Below are 20936 nucleotides of genomic sequence, written 5' to 3'. Positions count from 1 at the left end.
TTTATGTATAATTTTTTTTATCACTTTTCATAATTTCACCGATTTTCTTACATAAAAATTTTTACCTAAATTTACTGTACTCTTAAGTACTAATTATCTTGATAATTAGATCGTATTCAAAATACAATACTATAAAGTTGTAAAGAAAAAGTATTTAGTTTATCTTTATATACAAGTTTATTTTATATAACATAAATTATGTTATTTTATTGTATAAAAATAAAAATCTAAGTAAAAGGCATATAAGAGTCAATAGTATCGTTTTATATCACAAATAAATTAAAAAAATTTATTAAAGCTCAAAAAGATTCTTGCCCACAATTTAATAAAAATAATGTTGTATACAAAATCAATTGTAAAGATTGTGATGCGTCTTACGTTGGTCAAACCGGAAGATAACTTAAGACGAAAATTACAGAAAACCGCAATCATATAAAAACTGGAAAACTTCCAATCCTTTACTTAGATTTTTATTTTTATTTGATAATAAGTCTTTATATATTTTATTGTGAAATTTTTAATCATAAACTAATAGCTACGTTTATGTAGTATTAAACTCACGAATGTATAAATAAGCAGCAGGAATGCTCCACGCTTGTCATACTTTCGTATACGGAAAAATCGATGGCTGCATCGTTCGTGATGCAGCTAAAGAGATGGAGAGGGTTTGCTATTTCTTCCAGGTTCTTTTCAAAGAAATCTCTCTTTCTCTCTTAGTGAGAGGTACACCAACATATCTCAACGATAGCCAGATAAATAGAGAGAGAGAGAGAGAGAGAGAGAGAGAGAGAGAGAGAGAGAGGGAGGGGGGGGTTTCACTACAGACAATTCATTTCTCTCACACGTAACATTTAGTACTTGTTTTCCTGGACAGCATGCGAGGTAACATGAGGTTACAAAGAATCGTATAATGATGGCGCTGGATTTGCCATCAGCCTTCTCTTATTCAGCTTCTTTTATTAAAAAATGAATAAGCAAAAAAGAAATCTAGATATCTAATAGTAGACTAAACGTAATGAGATACTATAGCTTCATTTTTAATATAACGCCTATCTTCTTATTATTTTTCTATAATCTTCTCAAATTTTTAATTATTTTCTCTAAGAATCATGTATCTATATAAAAATTTTCAGAATTTAAATCTTAATATGTATCTTCAGATAAATATACAAATTTAGCAAACACAAAGTTACACACGTATTACAGTTGTATTATTTGTACAGTTATATTGTTGAGAGTGGAAAATTAGAATAGATACATTACATGTAACTTGGTGTTTTGCTAGAGGGTTACATATTTTTATATACAATTTTAAATTTAATATGTATCAAATAGAAATGCCATAACAAGAAGGACTCGCGAAGACGTGAACTATACGTAAATTGCTATAACATTTGGTTAAAAATAAAGAGTAATTTTCGTACGACACGGGTTGACCCGGGCATGGTCGGTTAATTGCCTACTTAAATTCAGGAAGTTAAGAAAGAAGAAATTTTGAAAGGACGGAGATGCAATTCCGATTAAACTTCCGACTCTGCGGCGATATTACCGGAGTATAATTGAATTTCTCTGTTCGTATTTTCCTTCCTCCATTCGTTCCCCCCTTTTCCCCATCTCATTCTAGTTCCCGACCACATCTGGTCATTAGTATAAGCAGTGATTTCGATTACAAGGGCCCTTAATTACAATATAATTTAGCGATCTTTTTTATTCAACCACCCATGCTATACTCTCTTTCTCTCTTATCTTTGTCGTTTTTTTACCGTGAATAAAGTTGTATTTATCAATTTATATATATATATATATATACTGCGAGAAATTAAATATTTTAAATTTAATATTTTGAATTATGCTTGTTACACAACATATACATATATCATTAATACGTGTATTACATTAAAAATTATATTATATTTTATTTAATGTAATATTATATTTGGAAGAGTGACATGTCAAGAATTTTCTTTGTGGCAAAACGGATAGAACGCGTTTTATTAACTTGAGAACTCGATAGCTTCAGGACAACGCGATGAGCCGACAATCTTTATCTCACGCGATTGACGAGTGGTGCTTTTACGCGAGCGGTCCACGCGAACGAAACTTCCAATCTCGAATTTCGAGATAACGACGCGAGTATTTCCCCGGGGAATACCCTCGGCGCGTCGGCAATCTCGCCCGATCGAGAGACACCGGTACGTCCCGTGACGCGTTTCCAGCTTCGAGTTTTCCAAATCGAGTTTTCCGTATATAGGAGAATAGCCGATCGTTGTTCGTCTTGACGGAAGGTATGACTCAAACTCCGTTTCACATCGCTAGTCTAAATTGATCTTGAAATCGCGCGAAAGAAAAAACGATTGCCGAGTTGAATTGAATACTTCAAAGGAGTAACGCAATCTTGGAGAAAGGCAAGAGGTTTATACTATATTATGAAAAGAAAGCAGCAGAAAGTTCTTTATTGTAAAAATTTGATATACCGCACGCTTTTTAAAACGGCTAATAGATGCTGTTCAGTATATCAATTTTTACTATCTATATACTGTAATTAAAGTTGAGAAGCAATTTATATTATTATATGACAAGGGAAGTTTTCATATAACGCGAGAAGCTTTTAGTCTGCAATAGATTGAGATTAATGAATCCCATCAAGTTGCAATAACATTGCATAACAATTAATTTCCTGATAATAAGTTCCTCTAATAGTGATGCATTATTGCAATATTGATTTGCAATATTGTCATTCTAATTTTGATACATTTGCAACATAAACGCGATTTTGTCTAAAGGATATAGAATAAACTATATCTAAAATGCAGCAAATATCGTTATGATTTAAACGAACTAGATCTGATCTTGCGCAAAACTTTTTCAATTTCTGGATTTTATAGCTGACCTGTTTGAATCTTGTCTGGAGAAAGAACGAAATTTAGTTGTTTCGTGCACTTATTATAATTCTCGTAGAAAGGAGAAGAACAAACGTAATAGATGTGAACAGACGCGAGACAGAAAGGAATTTTTGTTGTCGCCAGCGCGGAAATAATATTGGGAATCAACCCGGAGGACTTGGACGATAACCGATGGATCGTATGAAGGCAGTGACGGGTTGAGAAACGCGGGAGTGAGTTATGGAGAGTTAAAGGCTAAGTGAAATTGAAGTTCGAGTCGTTGATGAAAACTGATGCGAGATACGAGCAGATTACCCCTTGAGCAATAGTTCCGTTCTCTTTTAATCTCGGGAAGAGGGAACAAGGGGGTAGTTGACAGCAGCGATCTGAAGAATAGGGATCTGGGATGGGATCAATTGTCACTGCGTGTGCGAGCTTCTGGACGAACGAACTTGTGCGGTTAATCCTATCATGCTGCCGCGCTGTTATAGGACAGCGAAGTATCCGGTTAAATAAATTGCCGCGACTGGTCGGGGAGAACGACAAACGCGAGAGCTTTCTATTGAGAGAGATGATTTATGATCGGTGGTCTTGTGCGCCGCTATTCCGCTCACAGCTTGCGGAAAATCTCGACGGTCCGAAGTAGAACGGATAGATGCGAATAAAGTATTCGAGCGAAAACCGACAACGTCGGCCAGAAACTGCTAGTCGATGTATCGGGGAGGATGAGGGATGATAAATATCGCGAGGTTGGATTTAGGTTTGGCAGCATTGATGCAAGCTTCCGAGACCACTGATCATCTTCATAGCTGCAGTGACTCAACGTTGCGCGAACATGTGCACTATCATGGTGGTTGGAAGATACGCTATTCTTTATTTAACTAGAATACTGTAACTATATCCGTTGGTTCTTTTTAATATCAGATAAGCGAATATAAGAGAGAAGAGAGAAATGAAAAGAATATCTTTTTACGATCACACATACGAGAGCGTAGAAATTCACGATTAATCTCCGAGCTTATCTAGGCTCATTACACAGCACCGGAATTCCTTTCGGTGGTTTTTGATAGAATTTTCTCAGTTATATTGTACGTCAAGACGTTTTCCGGCGGAAATGGTAAGGGTAAGGCTATTTTTCAGCAGAGTCGGAGTCGCTGTATCTGGCCGCCGCCGGTTAATTCCATGAAATATCGGTGCCTGCACCTTTCCTGATAATGGAGACCTCGACAGACTGCCTCGGTACAAGCAATTTTTCATTTTGCCGTCGACGCTCCTCTCCCTCTACTTCGACTCGTTTCGATTCGTTGATTATTTCCCGTGTGCGATACGCCAGGTTTTTTTTTACCGTTTCCGGTGCAGAAAATGAGGACGATGCACGGCGCATCGACGGGCGTGCCGTGAAAGCGTTTTAGGCTGACGATTTTCACGCTAATAGTAACTCTAACACCATCCGAAAATCTCTTAACGCAAAAACGGAAATGAACAATTTATCCACGCAGCAATTTCTATCTTTCATATGCAATAATTGCAGTTTTAATCGCTTCCTTTGAAAACGTATTCTTTGACAAATGCGACATTCTTTTTTTTATGAAAATATGACAGCAGTTTATTCGTTTTTATAATTTCATTATTTTTAGTATTAGGTATCTTATTAACTAAACATTTTTAATAATTTTATATTATCATGTTTATTAAATTGATATTCAGATTTAGTTAATACATCTACATGTCTACTTGGTAATTACTATTATTATTACTGTTACAAATTACTATTATTATTATGTTTTTTGTTTATAAATTATTATAAGTATTTTATTACTTATTACATTCTCTTAATTTATCAAAAGTGTAAACGAAAAAGTTGTATATTTCTTTATACTGAAATGGCCATTTCTCATCCTTCTTACTTTCTCAAGTATCTGCCATTAAAAGGAAAAGAATCTGGGGCATTCGGTATATAATATATCACATATCTAACGCGCCCGGTATCATATCACTTTGCGGCTGATAGGTAACGCGAGAAGTGCTATTTTCACGAACGCACCTCGAAAAAAGCTTTCATCGTGGCAAATACATTCTCACGTGAACTTTCATCGAGAATCATTGGAGGTTTTTGCGGCAGAAAATTGCGATTTCGCGTTTAAACCTCGAGATAGAGAAGCACAGGCGGACATATACAAATTGCCAAACGTGGCGGAATAATATACTGTATGTATAGGCTCGAAATCGAAATGTGCAGTGGCACTTGATCTGAACTAACAAGAATTTAAACTTTGGTCTTAAACAAGTGTTGTACAGCGTGTCGCTTGCAATCGATTTAATTGTTTTCGAGATTTCTAGCAGAAGATTAAAAGTAAAAGATATATACAGCTCAATAATTCATATCAATGTCATGGTATTCTTAAATAAAATAATTACATTATAAACATGTATTTAGTATAAATTATTTTTTTAAATTAGTCTTATAATTTTAAATATAATTGGAGGTTTCTGACATAAAAAGTATTTAATTTTTCTCATATTAAAATCGATTGAAGATCAAATCCATTTTAAACCTATTAGTGTAATATATATATATATATACGAAGAACTTTCAAAATTGTTTCACAAGGAACGATATATGATATTTGGTAATCGGTCGATTAATGCCTTTCAGACAGCTGACAGACAAATCGATAGCTTTGTGAACCTCCATCAGGGCGTAAATTGATTTCGGAAAGCGAGGGATTCACACCACAATAGCTACAGACGCCACGTCGTATTACAGTTCGAGATATCCCGCAAAATGATGTATCCCCTTAGATCATGCTTAATGACTGACCCTCTCGAAGACCCGTAGAAGAATCGGTGTTCATCTTGATAATGTAGCACAATCGTGTGAAAAATAGATTGTCCCAATTAAGATTCTCACGATTTTTACAAGCGAACTTGCACCTCGATCTCTTCCTTGGTGTCGTCGTTTTGAACCACGTGCCGTGTAAAGAGAAAACTCGGCTACATTTTCCGACGAAAATTCGAGACACGTAGGATGGGGAAACATCTGTGCATTTGCACGTAGATCTGTGATACTTTAGACGAATGATGCGAAGGAAGAGGAAAAATATAACCTCGTGCGCGGACGAGATGCATTTTTCTCGAGTAAAGAGCAAAACTAAAATGTATCAGACGCGATAGCTACAATGACAAACTGGTCTTTTGTACAATAAAACGGACTGAATTTATAAATTTCATACGAATATCTAAAAAATGAAAGACGAATAACGTTTTTTTTTTATTAAACATATATTGATTTATTACTCATAAAACCTTCAGCGCATTGAAATTACATCTCATTTCGGGCAAATCTTTTGTTCTTCGTTAAAATATATGTGTGTTATATGAATACAACTTGGTTAATATCTGCTAAGTGACAGCTCGTGTTTATATGAAAGATTGGAACGCTCGAACCATGATTGTGCGAACATAAGGCGACGCAATTCGTACATTCATTCTCTTTGTACGAATAAACACACGAGCTATTTGGTTTACATCCAATATACTCAACAAAGTTCCATACCCACATGGTGAATAAACTGTTCGCCGACAAGGCAGGTTTTAGTTGAATTATTAATGCAGCTCACATCTCCCCGGAGGGACGAAAGCTTGGCGACGTATTCGAGATCGAGAAATATCTCGCCAATACATGACGGTCAATGCAATCAAAACTGTTTTTATATGAAATCATATTACTAAAAAATTAAGCAACGTGAAAGGCTTGATTTATTGTCGCTGTGTCCGTGATAGTATAATCTAACAAAATTTTTATTTTTATTAACCAGAAATTTTGCAAAGTTATATAGACATCAAGTAATTGTATAATTATCTAAAAAAAAATCTAGTATAGTTGTCTTTCATTTCTATTTATTTTTATTATACCTTTTATTGCATTTATATTAGATTATTAATATTACTTCATAAAAATCTGTTTTGATCATATTTCCTTTTTGAGATGATTATGCGTAAAAAGCTCAATTGATACACAATTATATTGCAAGAAATTTTATTTATGACGTTCATGTTAAATGAACAAACAAAGTAATAGACTTTAAATGAAGATAACAATTTTTTGATACATGCCTTTAACAGGGAATGGAAATAACTAATTACTGTAACTGCCGTTATTCATTGTCAGTAACTTAGTCACCTCGTTGTAATAACGATTTGGTAATGTACTTTTTATGATGATAATGTAACACCAGAGTTGAAACAGTCAATAGTTACTTATAACGGAAGAGTTGGAAAAGTCGTTACTAAAAAAACTAACTCGCAATTTGTAATTTGTTACATTTTAATGTAACTTGTAGAATAACTTTACGATGTTACTCGTTACGTATTACTTTTTTTTTAACAAGTAATGCATAATGACAATTTACATTCCAAAGTGACTTTCCTAACTTTAATGTAACCTCAGCATATAATTAATCATTACAGTCATAAAAAGATTGCAATATTGTCGAATTATTATTATAAAAAGTAACTGTAAAAGTAACAGAAAAGTAACTTTTCCCTTCCCTGCTTTTTAATAAGACAAAAACAATATTTTCTCAATTAAAACAGGTCAGTGCAAAATATCTTACTCGCAATTCGCAACAATTCTCTTCCTCTTTGCTGGCTTAGAAGCTCGAGATAGTGAGCTACACTTTCTGACTTGATCGTAACTTTCGGGTCCAAAGATAGTTCGCGAGGGACGAAAGGAAGCCGATAGCAAAATAATCCCGGTGCACCGTAGTCATCTACGATGACTTAGTACCTCCGGATTCTCTCCTCGACTCTGGGAAACTCGACCACCGCGCTTAGTTTACTTCGCAATCCCATGTGACCGATGTGACCCTCGACAGTAAACGGGTTGCTATCGACCACGGATGTCTATACATCTCTGTTATATCAAGCTAACATTATACCGCTATTTCTTCACAATTTAGAAACTTTATTAAACCATCCAATTAATTTCATTAATATAGGGTTGACAGAAGATTAATACGAGATGATTAATGTGAGATAATCCAATAATGATGGACATAGTCTATCACAACTGTCATCGGTATATTCATCAAGAGATTAATTTTTTACAAATTTTTAATTGTAAATAAAAAAGAAAACGATTATTTTTTAGATTCTATTAATCAGTAATTTTGCAGCATTCAATTAATATGATACGCAGTAAAGTAACTAGACACAATATGGCCTATCTAAGTTTCGCCATTTTTTAAATTTTTTGTTAAATTTAAAATTGAAAATTGATGACCAGAGTCGAAAGAGGAAATTTCTTCCTTCAAAAAGAGAAGGATCAATAAGATGAATTTTTGGACTGATCAGTGTCAAAGTGTGTCGTTTTATTTTTCTGTCCAAGGTTTATAACGCCCTGAAATAGTTTTTTTCAAAAATCATTTGATCCGGAGGAATAACCATTTTTAAGTTTTTATTTTGCATGGGTTTTTATACTTTAGAGTAAATCAAGATGCGTTTCATATTCTAAATATTGCTCGCGTAAGATCAAACTTCCCTAAAAACTACACATATATATGTACTATACATATGTCAGAGCCATTATTTTTTGATTAACTTGTAGTTAGATTTAATCTGATGTTTTATCCAATGGACTTCATCTATGATGATGTCATGAATGAAGTTTATTGAGTGAAATATCAGGTTAAGCATACCTACAAGTTAAATTGATAATGGAAAACCGGGCCTTAGAATGTCTAGGTTGACCATATTAGTTCTACTTTATACAAAATTTCTTCTCTTTGGTTATAGATAAAATTATGGATATAATAAAAATTTGAACTAAATACAGTGTTGTAAATACAATGTTACAATAATATAACTATAGGAAATAAATGCCTTAAACGATTAGCTGGATCTTAAGTACTTGTATAATTCTGAGTAAATTTATATATCTACTATGTATATAGTCCTTTAAAATGCGCGCCAAAATGATTTTTTAAAACGTAAACTCTGTTAAACTATCGCAGTAATATCCAAATTAAATTGATCAATTTAACAATTTGATGCTCTTACGCATCTTAAAACGAATATCGTCATTCAGCATTATTAAGATACGTAAAAACACCAATTGTTAAATTGCTAGCCAATTTAACTCGTGATATTACTGCAGTAGTTAAGTAAAATTTGCGTTTAAGGCATTTATTTTCTATAGATTGTGTTTCTCACATATACGGTCTAAATGTAGATATACCAAAGTAACGCAAAGGTCCTCCATTTTCGACTTATTAATATCATATACCAATAATACTAAACACTTATTGGTCTACAGGCCACTAGGTCCAAAATGGCGGTCGAAATAGCCAATAGGAAGATTGTCGGCATTTCGATTCAGATAAAAGGATTGCGCTACTTTGGTATATCTAGAGCTTTAATACGTTTATATGTGATTTACGGTCCTGTGAGATTTAATATTGTTTACAATAATATGAACTATGGAAATTAACAACCATATGGTGGTTAGAGGAAGCAATTAATTACGTACGAAATATTACATCATGACAACGGCATTCTGCATTTTGCTTTACTGATAATAATATAAATTAATTGAGCAATAAATTGATGCGATCGAGTAGAGAGGACGGACAGTCTGAACTTAGTACTATATGTTGAATTCAGCATGTAATTACCAACAAATAGCAAATAGGTCATATTTGGTATTATAGGTCATATAAGATCCGGTCACCTTTAATAAGTTGAACATTGAGATACATAAATATTTATTAACGCTGAAGTAAAACTTTTTTTCTTTGCCCAAATTACGAATAGAATAATAATAAAAAAGAAACAATAAACTGTTAGATTCTATTAACTCGTAAAGCCAGATTATTGACGTGCCTCAGCTTTCAGACTTATTGTTAGTGGATCGAAATAAGAGCCTGTGCGATAATCCAATCTGATTTTGAGAAACGCTTCGAACCAGATAATTCTACATCCGAGTTTAAAGTTACGTCAATTCTCAGAAAGATCACTTTTATTCGCGCGGATCTATTTTACCGTCGATTGTGTGCTGATGAAACGCCTGCAGAAAGACTAACAGATTTGTTACGTTCAAGTAAGATTTATTTACTTATTTAGAAGATACCGTCAATCACATTAAAACGCATATGCATACACATACACACACGTACAGAAATAAATTTTAAAAAAAGAAAAAAACAAAAAAGACGGCTTGGTATCGAATCGGAAGTACAAAGTAAGCTCGACCGCCGCAGCGCCCAGAACCACTAATGTGCTCGCTCGCAGCGCGGACGGCAACTTCGAGGTGACCTTGGCCACGAAGGCCACAATCTACAGTCAAGGATTGGTCGAGTGGAAGCCGCCGGCCATATATAAGTCATCCTGCGAGATCGACGTGGAATACTTCCCATTCGACGAGCAGACCTGCGTCCTCAAGTTCGGTTCGTGGACCTATGACGGCTTCAAGGTAAATTCGCATGGTAGCCGTTAAGTCGTGCCCCTTCTTCCCGACCAACTCCCTCGAGCCCTCGAACAATTAATTGAGTTTCCAATTAGCCCGCCGAACGTCCGAGACGCGGATCCGACACGGCTCCGTACGGGATGCGTCTCCGAGACGGCGATCATATAGATCCTAAGCGTAGAGTAGATCACAGACGATTGGCTCGTCGCGTTGGTCTCCAACGATCGAGAGAGAACACGAGTTCCGAAAATCACCCCATAAGTCGGATGCTGCCATATAGTCCGAGATAACGCGATCATATTTATCATGAGGCAGTGAATCAACGTAAATCAAACATGACACAATATTCAATTGAGTATTCTTTCTCTCAGAACGGTAGAACAATCAATATTATCATTTCGATTAAAATCCTATTTCTAAAGAGAAAAACATTTAATCGCGTGATTTTCGCTTTTATCAAAGGCAAAGTCAATAGACGTTAGCAACTTCTCTCTCGAATGAGGTTGAAACACGAATCCGCGTTATTTCCGAAGTTATCGATCTCGCGAGTCAGTCGGATATATCGGATTTCCGTTTCGAAGTCTCTTCAGGACAATTGGAAGAAACGTTTCGCAAAGTAGTGAATAGTGAAAGTATCATGATAACACCGGTATAAACGGTATAAACGTGAACAAGATTCATTTTATCGATACATGTGAAGTCGATATCGAGAAAGACTGAAGAATAGCGAGGGAACGAAGAAAAGAGGAAGGAGAGATAGGATGGCAGCATCCAGAGACCTTCTCTCCGAGCCAATCGTGATCACGCTCGGCTCGTTTCTTCGGTGATTCCAGCGCCGACGGGAACTACGAGGTGACGCTGATGACCAAGGCCACGGTCTACCATTCGGGATTGGTCGTGTGGCAACCGCCGGCCGTATATAAATCTTCCTGCTCCATCGACGTTGAGTTCTTTCCCTACGACGTACAGACCTGTGTTTTGAAGTTAGGCTCCTGGACCTATGACGGCTTTAAGGTGCCGCATTACCACAACGCAACGAGCACGAGAACCGCAGTCTTCAAGCATTTAGTCTCGAGAATACTTGCTCATCATCGGTCTACTCTAACGTTATCCTTTAGCTCGTTTTCCATTTTGTGTTCTCTTTGTCAAAGAATGCCTCCTTGACACCCGTAATCGTTCCTGCGATGCGCTAATCTTGGACGTCACGTGATATATTTATTACGTATATTTATATTCATCCGTCTACGCATGTATACAGGGTGCGCCGGATACTCTGCATTCCCTGTATGTATTTCTTCACCAATTTGGACTTGATCTTATTTTAGAAAAAATTTTAACAATGATATCTTTATAATTATTCTTCGAATAAAAATTATTGAAATCGAATGAAATATGAATTATTGTTCGCGTGTGCTCAATATTGCTTGCTTAATATCGCTTTTATTAATAATTAGAACTTGGTTGGTATTTTGAAATTGTCAGAGAGATCTACTCCAAATTGGTCGAGAAATTCGTAAATATAGATAAAACAAGAATATGGGGCACCTGGGACACCCTATATATGTGTGCATATATTTGGATATTGTTACGTGGTGTGGACTGCAGTGTTTATTTTATTGACCATCATTCCATCGTGGTACGACGCGTGGTCGGCTCATTTTCATATCGTTCTACATACGGTGTATTCGAGAAATCGGCGGGCTCGCGAGTCACCTAAACGCATCCGTCAGTTGCTGCTCGTGTTTGCTGTCTAGGCGAGGATCGACGAGCTTATCCGATGTCCACTATGTCAGACTGTAATGGAGTGCACGTACGGGCAATTCGAGAGATTTACCGTTACATGTCGGATGGGATCGCACCGTTAACGTTTGTTTAGCGATAGATCCCGTTGCACTAAATTTATTCCTGATTAGAAAGACGTAGTAAATGAGATAAGAACAGACTTCAATGCTCTCCATTTCTCTAATAATACAATATCTTACGTGTCATTGTATTCCTCATATTTTGAAAAATAACAAATCGATACGCGCAATTAGTATAAATCGATTTCTGCAAAGATTACTTAAAATAAAGAGAATATAAGAACATGTTATGTAGGTATAATCACTAGTGTATTGTTCTGACATTTTTGACGATCAATATATTTAATTTATTATTCGATTGCTTTTCATTTTAACAAATCTTTTCTTTGGTATCATAAAAATTTTATTTCGTAAATTTATGATAATTATGTAATGTAATAATTTTTATATCTATTTGTGAGTAATATATCAAATTTATTATAAAAATATATTATATATAATATTTATTGCAAAAAACCGTCAAATACGAAAAGGACATAATCTCTCCGATCCTCGCTTCGACAAAGAAAAAAAAACTATATACGTTGATTCAAAGGATATCTCGATCACGATACACACGCCGAAGGGAGCAAATATCCGCTTCCGGTCAGTCGCGCCTCGTTTTTTGCCATTTGCAATATTCAGCAGCCGAATTTGGAGAACGCTAAAGCCACGATTACGAAACTGTTGTCGATACGCCGGTTGTGGATTCTAGCTGTTTGTTTCTCTAGCTTGTTCTCTTTACAAAACACAGAGCGTCACTACTCGACACACGTGGGAAAGGTATAAAATGTCGCGACAAAAATCGGCACATCATGACACATGAAACGAAAGACAGCCACACGCATCCGGTTGTGCCAATATGGGGACACTGGCTACGTTCAGCAGAGAAAGCAGCTTTGCAACTGTTGTAAAATTCCTCAATATGATTGGTTTACACATTTAGATCCAATGAGGGACTACGGGCAAGACCAATCATATTCAAGAATTTTACAACAGTTGCAAAGCTGTTTTCTCTGCTGAACCCAGTCACTGGGAGACACTCTGTTTCTTCTTGTGCGGCAATTACAAGAATTGTCACCTCACAACAACGTCTACATTCGTCCACTTATCGCCAAATGTTTTAATAAGAACAAAACGGAAAGAAAATCACACAGTTTCTTGTGTAAGTAGGAAACAATAAATCATCAAAAATAATTAGTGCAAAGTTTGAAATCCTTAATCTGTTTATTAACAAATTTTCCTTAAATTATACATTGTCATATTTATTCCAATAAACTTACTATTCTAGGATGTTGATCGTTTCCTGTTTATTCAAGAGAAACACAATTTATTTTAAAATTTATTTTCGCGCGAATAACGTTCTATTTCTTGCAACTTTATTGTCTAATAATAACTGTGTACGCAAAATTCCATTTTACAATATTCCCAAAACAATATAAAAGTACATTTTTGCGAAGGATTGTAATTGAAGTGTATACAGTTGGGCAAGGTGATCAAGAAAAGAAATTCGTAATTTATTCTGAAACAAAATAGATTGAATATACGGATTCCTCCAATATATCCAGTATTTAGTTTGATATCTATTAAACGAGTATTCAAACGGCGATTCGTTATTTTATCAATCGTATCACATGGACTCGATTGCTAATTTGACCAGCTGATCCGAGTTGAGCGCGCAATTAAACGCGTCGACAACGCAATTTACTTGTCTAGACCGAGCCCGCGGGAAAAGTAGGACGATCGAGACGCGATCGATACGGCAAAGAGTCACCAACCGCGCGCCGCAGAGCTTTTTGAATTTTTCCTTCGTGATTAAAATATTTGTGTCCGCCGCGAAAGGAATACAACTGGATGTAAAGTGTCTCCCTTTCTTAAGAGCAATTTACTGCATTCTACTATGTTATATTAAAAGTCACTTAGCAGCAGAATAAATACAGTATAAATTTCTAAAGCAGAGACGACGCTTTTGCTGCTTTTTAAAAAGACTCCAGAGCATTATGCACGAGCTTTTGGATTGATATCAAGAAAATCTTTATTATTTCTCGTTTCAAATAGCGATTTCAATTAATGCACTTTTTAATGTTCAAGTACAATATGTATTAAACTATCATGTAAGGCATTGTTTTTAGTCACTATATGAAGCATGATTAATTAAAACATATACGCAAAAAATTCTATAATTTTACATTACATCGCACATTTGCAACTTTACCATGCGCTTACAAGACAAGGCTTACAAATCTACAATTATGATGATAATAATATTATTAATATCGCTCCAAAACAATTTACGCGCTCGGACATAAATACGGTCTCGACGTCCATGTTTATTTAGTGCGTGCGTGTCCTCTTTGATCCACTGCTCATTCGTAAGTTCCGCACATTTTCCCATGGTTACATCGTTAAAACTTTCCGTTGCAGAATTTCCACGCTTTTTGCAGCGACGTATCGCTCGTTAGTCCCGCCAATCGGATTATACGAGGCTCGCGCTAACCGAAGCGCTATATTCTGCAGGACAAATCGTCGTATTGTATCTCGCAGACCGATAAAACGATATAATAGACACATATCCTTTCGACAACGAAGCTTACTCAAAAGTCCAATTTGCAACCTTTATAATTAGAATTTTTCCAATGCCACTAAACATTTTTTGACATTCAATTGATAATTCGGGAACTATTCGCAACTTTCATTCACGGAGAAAATCAATTCGACAAATTGCGTAATCGTGAGAAAAAAATATGCAAAAAATACTTGCGAACGTGCACAGTGCGCAGTACTTCATTCACTTTCGTTTATCGGACAATTCCAGTCGTGCATCGCGAGATAATACGACTTTTCGCGTATCGTCTCTCCGTGTTCCTCCTGCGAGCATGCTTTATTGCTACGATAAAGAATGGATCAATATTCCAGTGCACGTACGCGGCTTCTATGCGCTCATTCCCGCGCATATATATGCCAATCGAGTCGGCTTCGTCTCTTCTGGTGTCACCAGATGGTACATAAAATAAAGCTCAAGTTGCAAAAAGAGATCGAGTGGCGGCTGACAGATCTAACGTCCTAATATAAAATCGCGAGTAATTTGTTTCCGCTCTTAGCGTCGTGACCCTCGTAAATTGATTCCAGCTGCTACCATTTTCTTATCATAAGCGGCTGTGCATAATCAAAAGAATAGGGAACTGGGAATAGAGAATAAGAATTTCTATCAGAAATCATGTACTATGGAATACAGAGTTTCTAATAGATTGAATCTTTATCCTCTGTTCTCTGTTTTCTAGTCTTTGTGCGCAGCCCCTAACTCTTTAAAATATAAAGAATATAAAAAAGAGTCGATTTTTGTTTAAAAAAATCGACGTGTTTTTTGTAGATTTTGACCTCTTGAGTACAATAGTCATTAAAAAATTTGTGGCATTTGGGAAATACCTCGAAAATTAAGCAAGAATATTAAAATTTAAATAAATGCGCCATGTTTGAAACCGTGTTCAATTTTTGATGTATTTCCCAAACGTTACAAACTTTTTAATAATTTTATTGTACCCATACATCAAAATGTACAAAAAAAAAGAACTACACTATTCTTTCAATTACATCTTTAAATGAAGAAAATCAGAAATTCCCTTTTTAACATTCTCCTTGTTAATGTTTCGAGTAACATTCGTACAAAATGCAACTGTTCTATTCAATGCATAGAGAACCCGCGTAATTATATAGTGGCGCATAAAATCGAACAATTTGCACATTGCATAAATAAAATAGTTGCACGGGGTCAGTGCGCTCCCTCGTCCGCGTGACCCATCAACGAATAATTTGGTTGTTCGTTCTATAATGATGCCATTAATAGTCCATCGCGCCGTGGTATACTCGATAATGATTAGAATATACGAGATGTCTCGAATAGACATTCTAGTATGTCATAAAAATATTTGAGGCGTGAAAATATCGCGTGATGTAATGTATTTTATTTTATTTTTTTTTAAATACAGACTTATTATAAATTATATAATTAACACGTTTCGTGAATCACTGGTTGTATAACTTTGTTATATTGAATATTAAGAATCTTTATTTTTTTTTTTAGACCGTATATATGAGAAACACAATCAATACTAGAAATTTAAAATGCCTATTACGGTCGAAGCTGGATCTTAATTGCTTTAAATAATTCAATCTTAAATTACTAATACACACTATGTATGTACTTTCATATATACCATATTGTAGTTTTTTCAAATTGTTTTTCCGAACTATAAACGCAATTAATAGCGTTTTTCATTGGCAGAACTAGTGCGCACTCAGTGCACATTAAAGCTGTTGTACACTATTCTAATCTAAATATATAACTACTCTAATAATCGCGAATTAAATTGACAAGCAATTTAATAATTTGATGCTACCATCAAGCATCATATTATAAAGATGTTAATATATTGAAACTGTTAATAAATTTATTGCGAAAAATATTACCTATAGCATCATATTATAAAGATGTTAATATATTGAAACTGTTAATAAATTTATTGCGAAAAATATTATCTAAAGTACATATATAGTGTATATTAGTAATTCAAGATTAAATTATTTAAAGCAATGAAGATTCAGCTTCGAATCGCCGTAATAGGCATTTTAAATTTCTAGTATTCTTTGTTAATAATTACGACTTGGCTATTTTGATTAATCCGCGTAGGCCGGTTTCGCGTGTTCATAATAAAAAATATATATACACACACACATATATATATATATATCTGGATGAACCGCGTGTTACGCTCGATCGATCGAATATCGCGACCAAACGATTTCCGGTGGTCCCGATATTTATCCGCTCTACTGCGACGTCGATTGTCCGTGGAAATTCCGCAGCTCTGTGCGAGTTATTGCTGGGTCAGTCATTCGAGACGGACACACGCGAGTTTCGAAACGAACAGACGATAATAATTCAATTTCCTGAATTCCTGCAAAGTCCCCATTCCGTGTTCAGCTGCTGCTCGCTTCTCTTCCTTTTCAATCGAAGTAGCAGGTCGTTTGGATCAGAAATCAATATAGACAGCTCTGTACGAGACAACGGAGCAATTTTATAGCTATGCGATTGGTATATCGGTGTAAAGGGAGAAGCGTATTTATTGAAAAGATATTGAAATTATTCCGGTAAAATAAATTTTACGTATAAACGCGCGAGATTATTTCGCTATTTTTGTAACAATCCGATGGAAAAATTTGACTAAACTCATTGATATCATATTAAGCACGTGAAAAGTCAGATTGATATAAGCAAATTGATATAAAGTCATATGGTAATATTGGCAAAGGCGTATTATCATCTTGACCATCGAGCTGTTCAGCCTGAGTTACCATATTGTTCGCAGGATTTATGCTTGAAGTTTCATCGGTCAAGACTAAATCTGTGTGCGATGGCCTTTAGTGTGCACCGGTGTGCACAACGCAGCCAAGTAGTTGAATTCGCAATAAATCTTATCGAACTCGGAAGTAAGCTTCATAGAGAGTGCGAGAAAAATTATGAAAGAGATTTCTACGACTTGGCCTTACTAGAACATAAGTTACATTTCCAAGATTTACGATCACGGAAGTATAATTACACGTTTGCTAAAGAAGAAGAATGTAAAAGCATTTTCGTTAATCAATTTATTGGTACATCTATCTACTATTCGTCATAGAAAAAGAGAGAAAGAGGAGCGCTTGTAAAGAACATGAAGAAATTAAATGATATCCAATGGGATCAAAACCGTCTGATTCGTTAATCTTATTTAACGCGCCTGTCGCAACTTCGTAACCAACGGTCTGTGATAACGTGTATTGTCTCGCATCGACAAATTATATTTCTAGCGACACAATGCGTGACAACAGCGCACAATATCGGGATGACCGATGATGAAATTAATAAGTGAAGCGGAGTTATACGCTTCGTTCGCGTCACTAATTAAGACCTTTCGCAATAATTCCTTTTCCAATACGCGACACCATCACTCGCCTCAAATCCGGTTATACCTCGAAACTCGATATGTAATGAAATAAAATGAAAACATATCCTGATGTAACGCGTATCCTTTACGTATTTCCTTAACGAAATTACAGTTGATATTCTTAAAACGCGCTGATAATAGCCGTTTCCATTAAACACATTGCGCTAAATAAATAGGATATTTTTTAATAATTGCAACTTACAGTATTTATCAAAGAATACAGAAATTTTTTTATAGATTAGACGGCGGACTTTTTAATACACAGAGCCTGTCCGCGAAAAAGCGATGTTTTCCTGAAATGCACACGTATAACAAAACAAATGTTACTTATGAATATTCATAGAGATATCTATGCATATTTATTGTACTCTTTTTGTTTTTTTTTTTCGTTTGTAGATATGTATTCACATTCAGTATATTGATTGGGCAGATTTTTTATTTTTCAGCATCTATAAATTCAAATCCAATTGCTGACAAAAATAAAACTTTTTGAATTTTTTGTACATTATTAAATTAATATATGTATATGTGAATTCACTTTTTTTATTAAATTTTTTTATTAAATTAAATTATTAATTTAATAGAAATTAATGTATATCAAAGATAATATTTTATTTTTCAACTCTATTAAAGTATAGTAAAGTATAGTAAAATATTGTAAATTTGTCGAAAAATGCATATCAGATAATTTATAGAGGAATTTATGTGAGTTCAGTAATACCGTAAAATTTTAAGCTTGTCGCTATTAGTGTGGTCTATATTAAAGCTGAGAGGGTTATATTATGAATGTACATTGAAATAGTAAGTACAATAAAAATAATGATGTATGTAATATTAATTGAAACAATTAGATTGCATCTATCATCTGTTTTAGTAACTATTATGTTAAAATGAATCAAATGGAAATAGACACACAAATAGGGAATATATTAATAGGGCCATCATCTCTTGAAAGAGCGCTCTAATAGAGGGACAAAAATTTTCTTTATTTTTATTAAAAACTTTATAAAATATTAACATTTTTTAGATTAAAAAAATATTATAAGAAAAAAATATTGAAAAACCGATATTGATTCTGACAAGCAGATAAATTTAAAGTTACAATATTTAATAATCAATTCATTAATAAGCACGTTGGCTCAAAGACGCACTAATAGGGACAGCTACCTATGTTGGAGGCATTATTTTTTATACGCTTCAACAACGTTTAAAACATTTTTAAGTATATAAACCATTCAAAAATTGGCAACTCTCCGATCAATGCCATAACTGCAATTTATATGTAAAATGTTATTTATATGCAGTATATTTTTATGAAGCCGTATAAAGATTGAAAAATGGCAACGTTCCGCGAACTCTTTCATATGACTTTTACGAGCGCTTTCATAACTTTCACTTAAACTCGAAATAAAACAGCAATAGCGACTACCCGCACTAACTTGTGTCGTGAAAGAACCCGACTTCCGGTCCAAAAGGGTCCTTTCCACAACGGCCGCAACGCAAGATATTCATCGGGAAACGGGAATTCCGGTCGCGTATGAGCGCGGAAAGGGCGCATCCCCTTTAAAAGGCCCTTAGGGGAAAGTATAGTGCTTTCGCGGCTTTAACTTAGCAGCGGCGAGTCGTTGACTTGTTGAGTGGTTCATGTCAACGTGACCGGGTCAGAGCGCAGTCCGATATTTGCCGGAACAACCGACGCGCTACCAACCGATGCGAAACGACGCGACGGGACGGGACTGAACCGAACGCGACACGCCGTCGACTACCATCGACCTTATGTGCCATCAGGATCGTGATACGTCGATCGCACGCCTAGCGTGAAATCCTGTCACTTGGCATTAGAATGTACAGCCAAGCTGTGCCACGCGCACACCTCCGTCATCCTAGCGGCGACAATGGCCGTGTGTAGGATAGAATCCAATGTCTCTGTGGAAATCAGCTGGCTTTTCACGAAAGGTCTTTTTAATTCGATTCGATCCTAGCGTTAAATTATTCTCTTCAATAGATATTTGTTATTCTACAGAGCATACCGGATTAATTCATATGAATTTATGTTCGTTCGTTACGCATCACGTTTCTTGAAATCAATTGTTTGACACAGAAAATATAAGAGCGTTACTGTCACGATCAAATCGTGACGTTGACAAAATATGTATTATTATTTAAACGATGTGTGTGAGCTGGAATCTATTTATCTTTTTTTAAATTTTTATAATTTATAAATCGACTTATACTAATTACGAAAACTTATTACATGAAATTTAGACTTTTATTTTATAGTTAGAATAATAACTTGTTAACACTGTTGTATTAGTAACTAAAAACGTTGTGAGAGTTTTTCACAATTACAGCCATTACAGGAAAAGCTCGCAATTGTAGAATGTATTGTTTTTTCCCTACACTTTCGTAAAGTACCTTTGAAAAAAGCTTTTCCGTGTCTTTCTCTCTTTTGTAATATCCGCATTTCCGGAATTACGAGATTTCGTAACTGAGATTTACACCTTTGGATCTAAAGGAGCGTAAAGAAAAAACTATCGTGTAATGTTACCGAAAAAAAATGTTTAGAGTAACAGTAAATATATAAACAGACGTAATGAATGTCGTTGCAAATGATTTTAAGGAAACAATTGTAAATTATTATATTTAATCAAAGATAAGTATCGATGTGCGATTCCCTTAATGCTAATCACATATAACTTTTATTAAAATAGAAATTCACGAATGAATTAGATTTAATCAATCAATTTACAAGTTCCGAAAATATAAC

General features: G+C 35.0%; 1 protein-coding gene across 1 annotated transcript in view; it reads left to right on the top strand.

Moving 5' to 3' along the window:
* Positions 1-20936, top strand: part of nAChRalpha4 (nicotinic acetylcholine receptor alpha4) — a 191453-nt gene that overhangs the window by 105075 nt on the left and 65442 nt on the right. Inside the window, exon 5 of the mRNA XM_018512497.1 lies at positions 11181-11361. Coding sequence (XP_018367999.1) covers positions 11181-11361 — 181 coding nt within the window. The remainder of the gene's footprint in view (positions 1-11180; positions 11362-20936) is intronic.

The sequence above is a fragment of the Trachymyrmex cornetzi genome, unplaced genomic scaffold (genome assembly GCF_001594075.2).
Source record: "Trachymyrmex cornetzi isolate Tcor2-1 unplaced genomic scaffold, Tcor1.1 scaffold412, whole genome shotgun sequence".
In the NCBI taxonomy this organism is placed as follows: Eukaryota; Metazoa; Arthropoda; class Insecta; order Hymenoptera; family Formicidae; genus Trachymyrmex; species Trachymyrmex cornetzi.
This window is presented reverse-complemented; position numbering and strand designations above follow the sequence as displayed.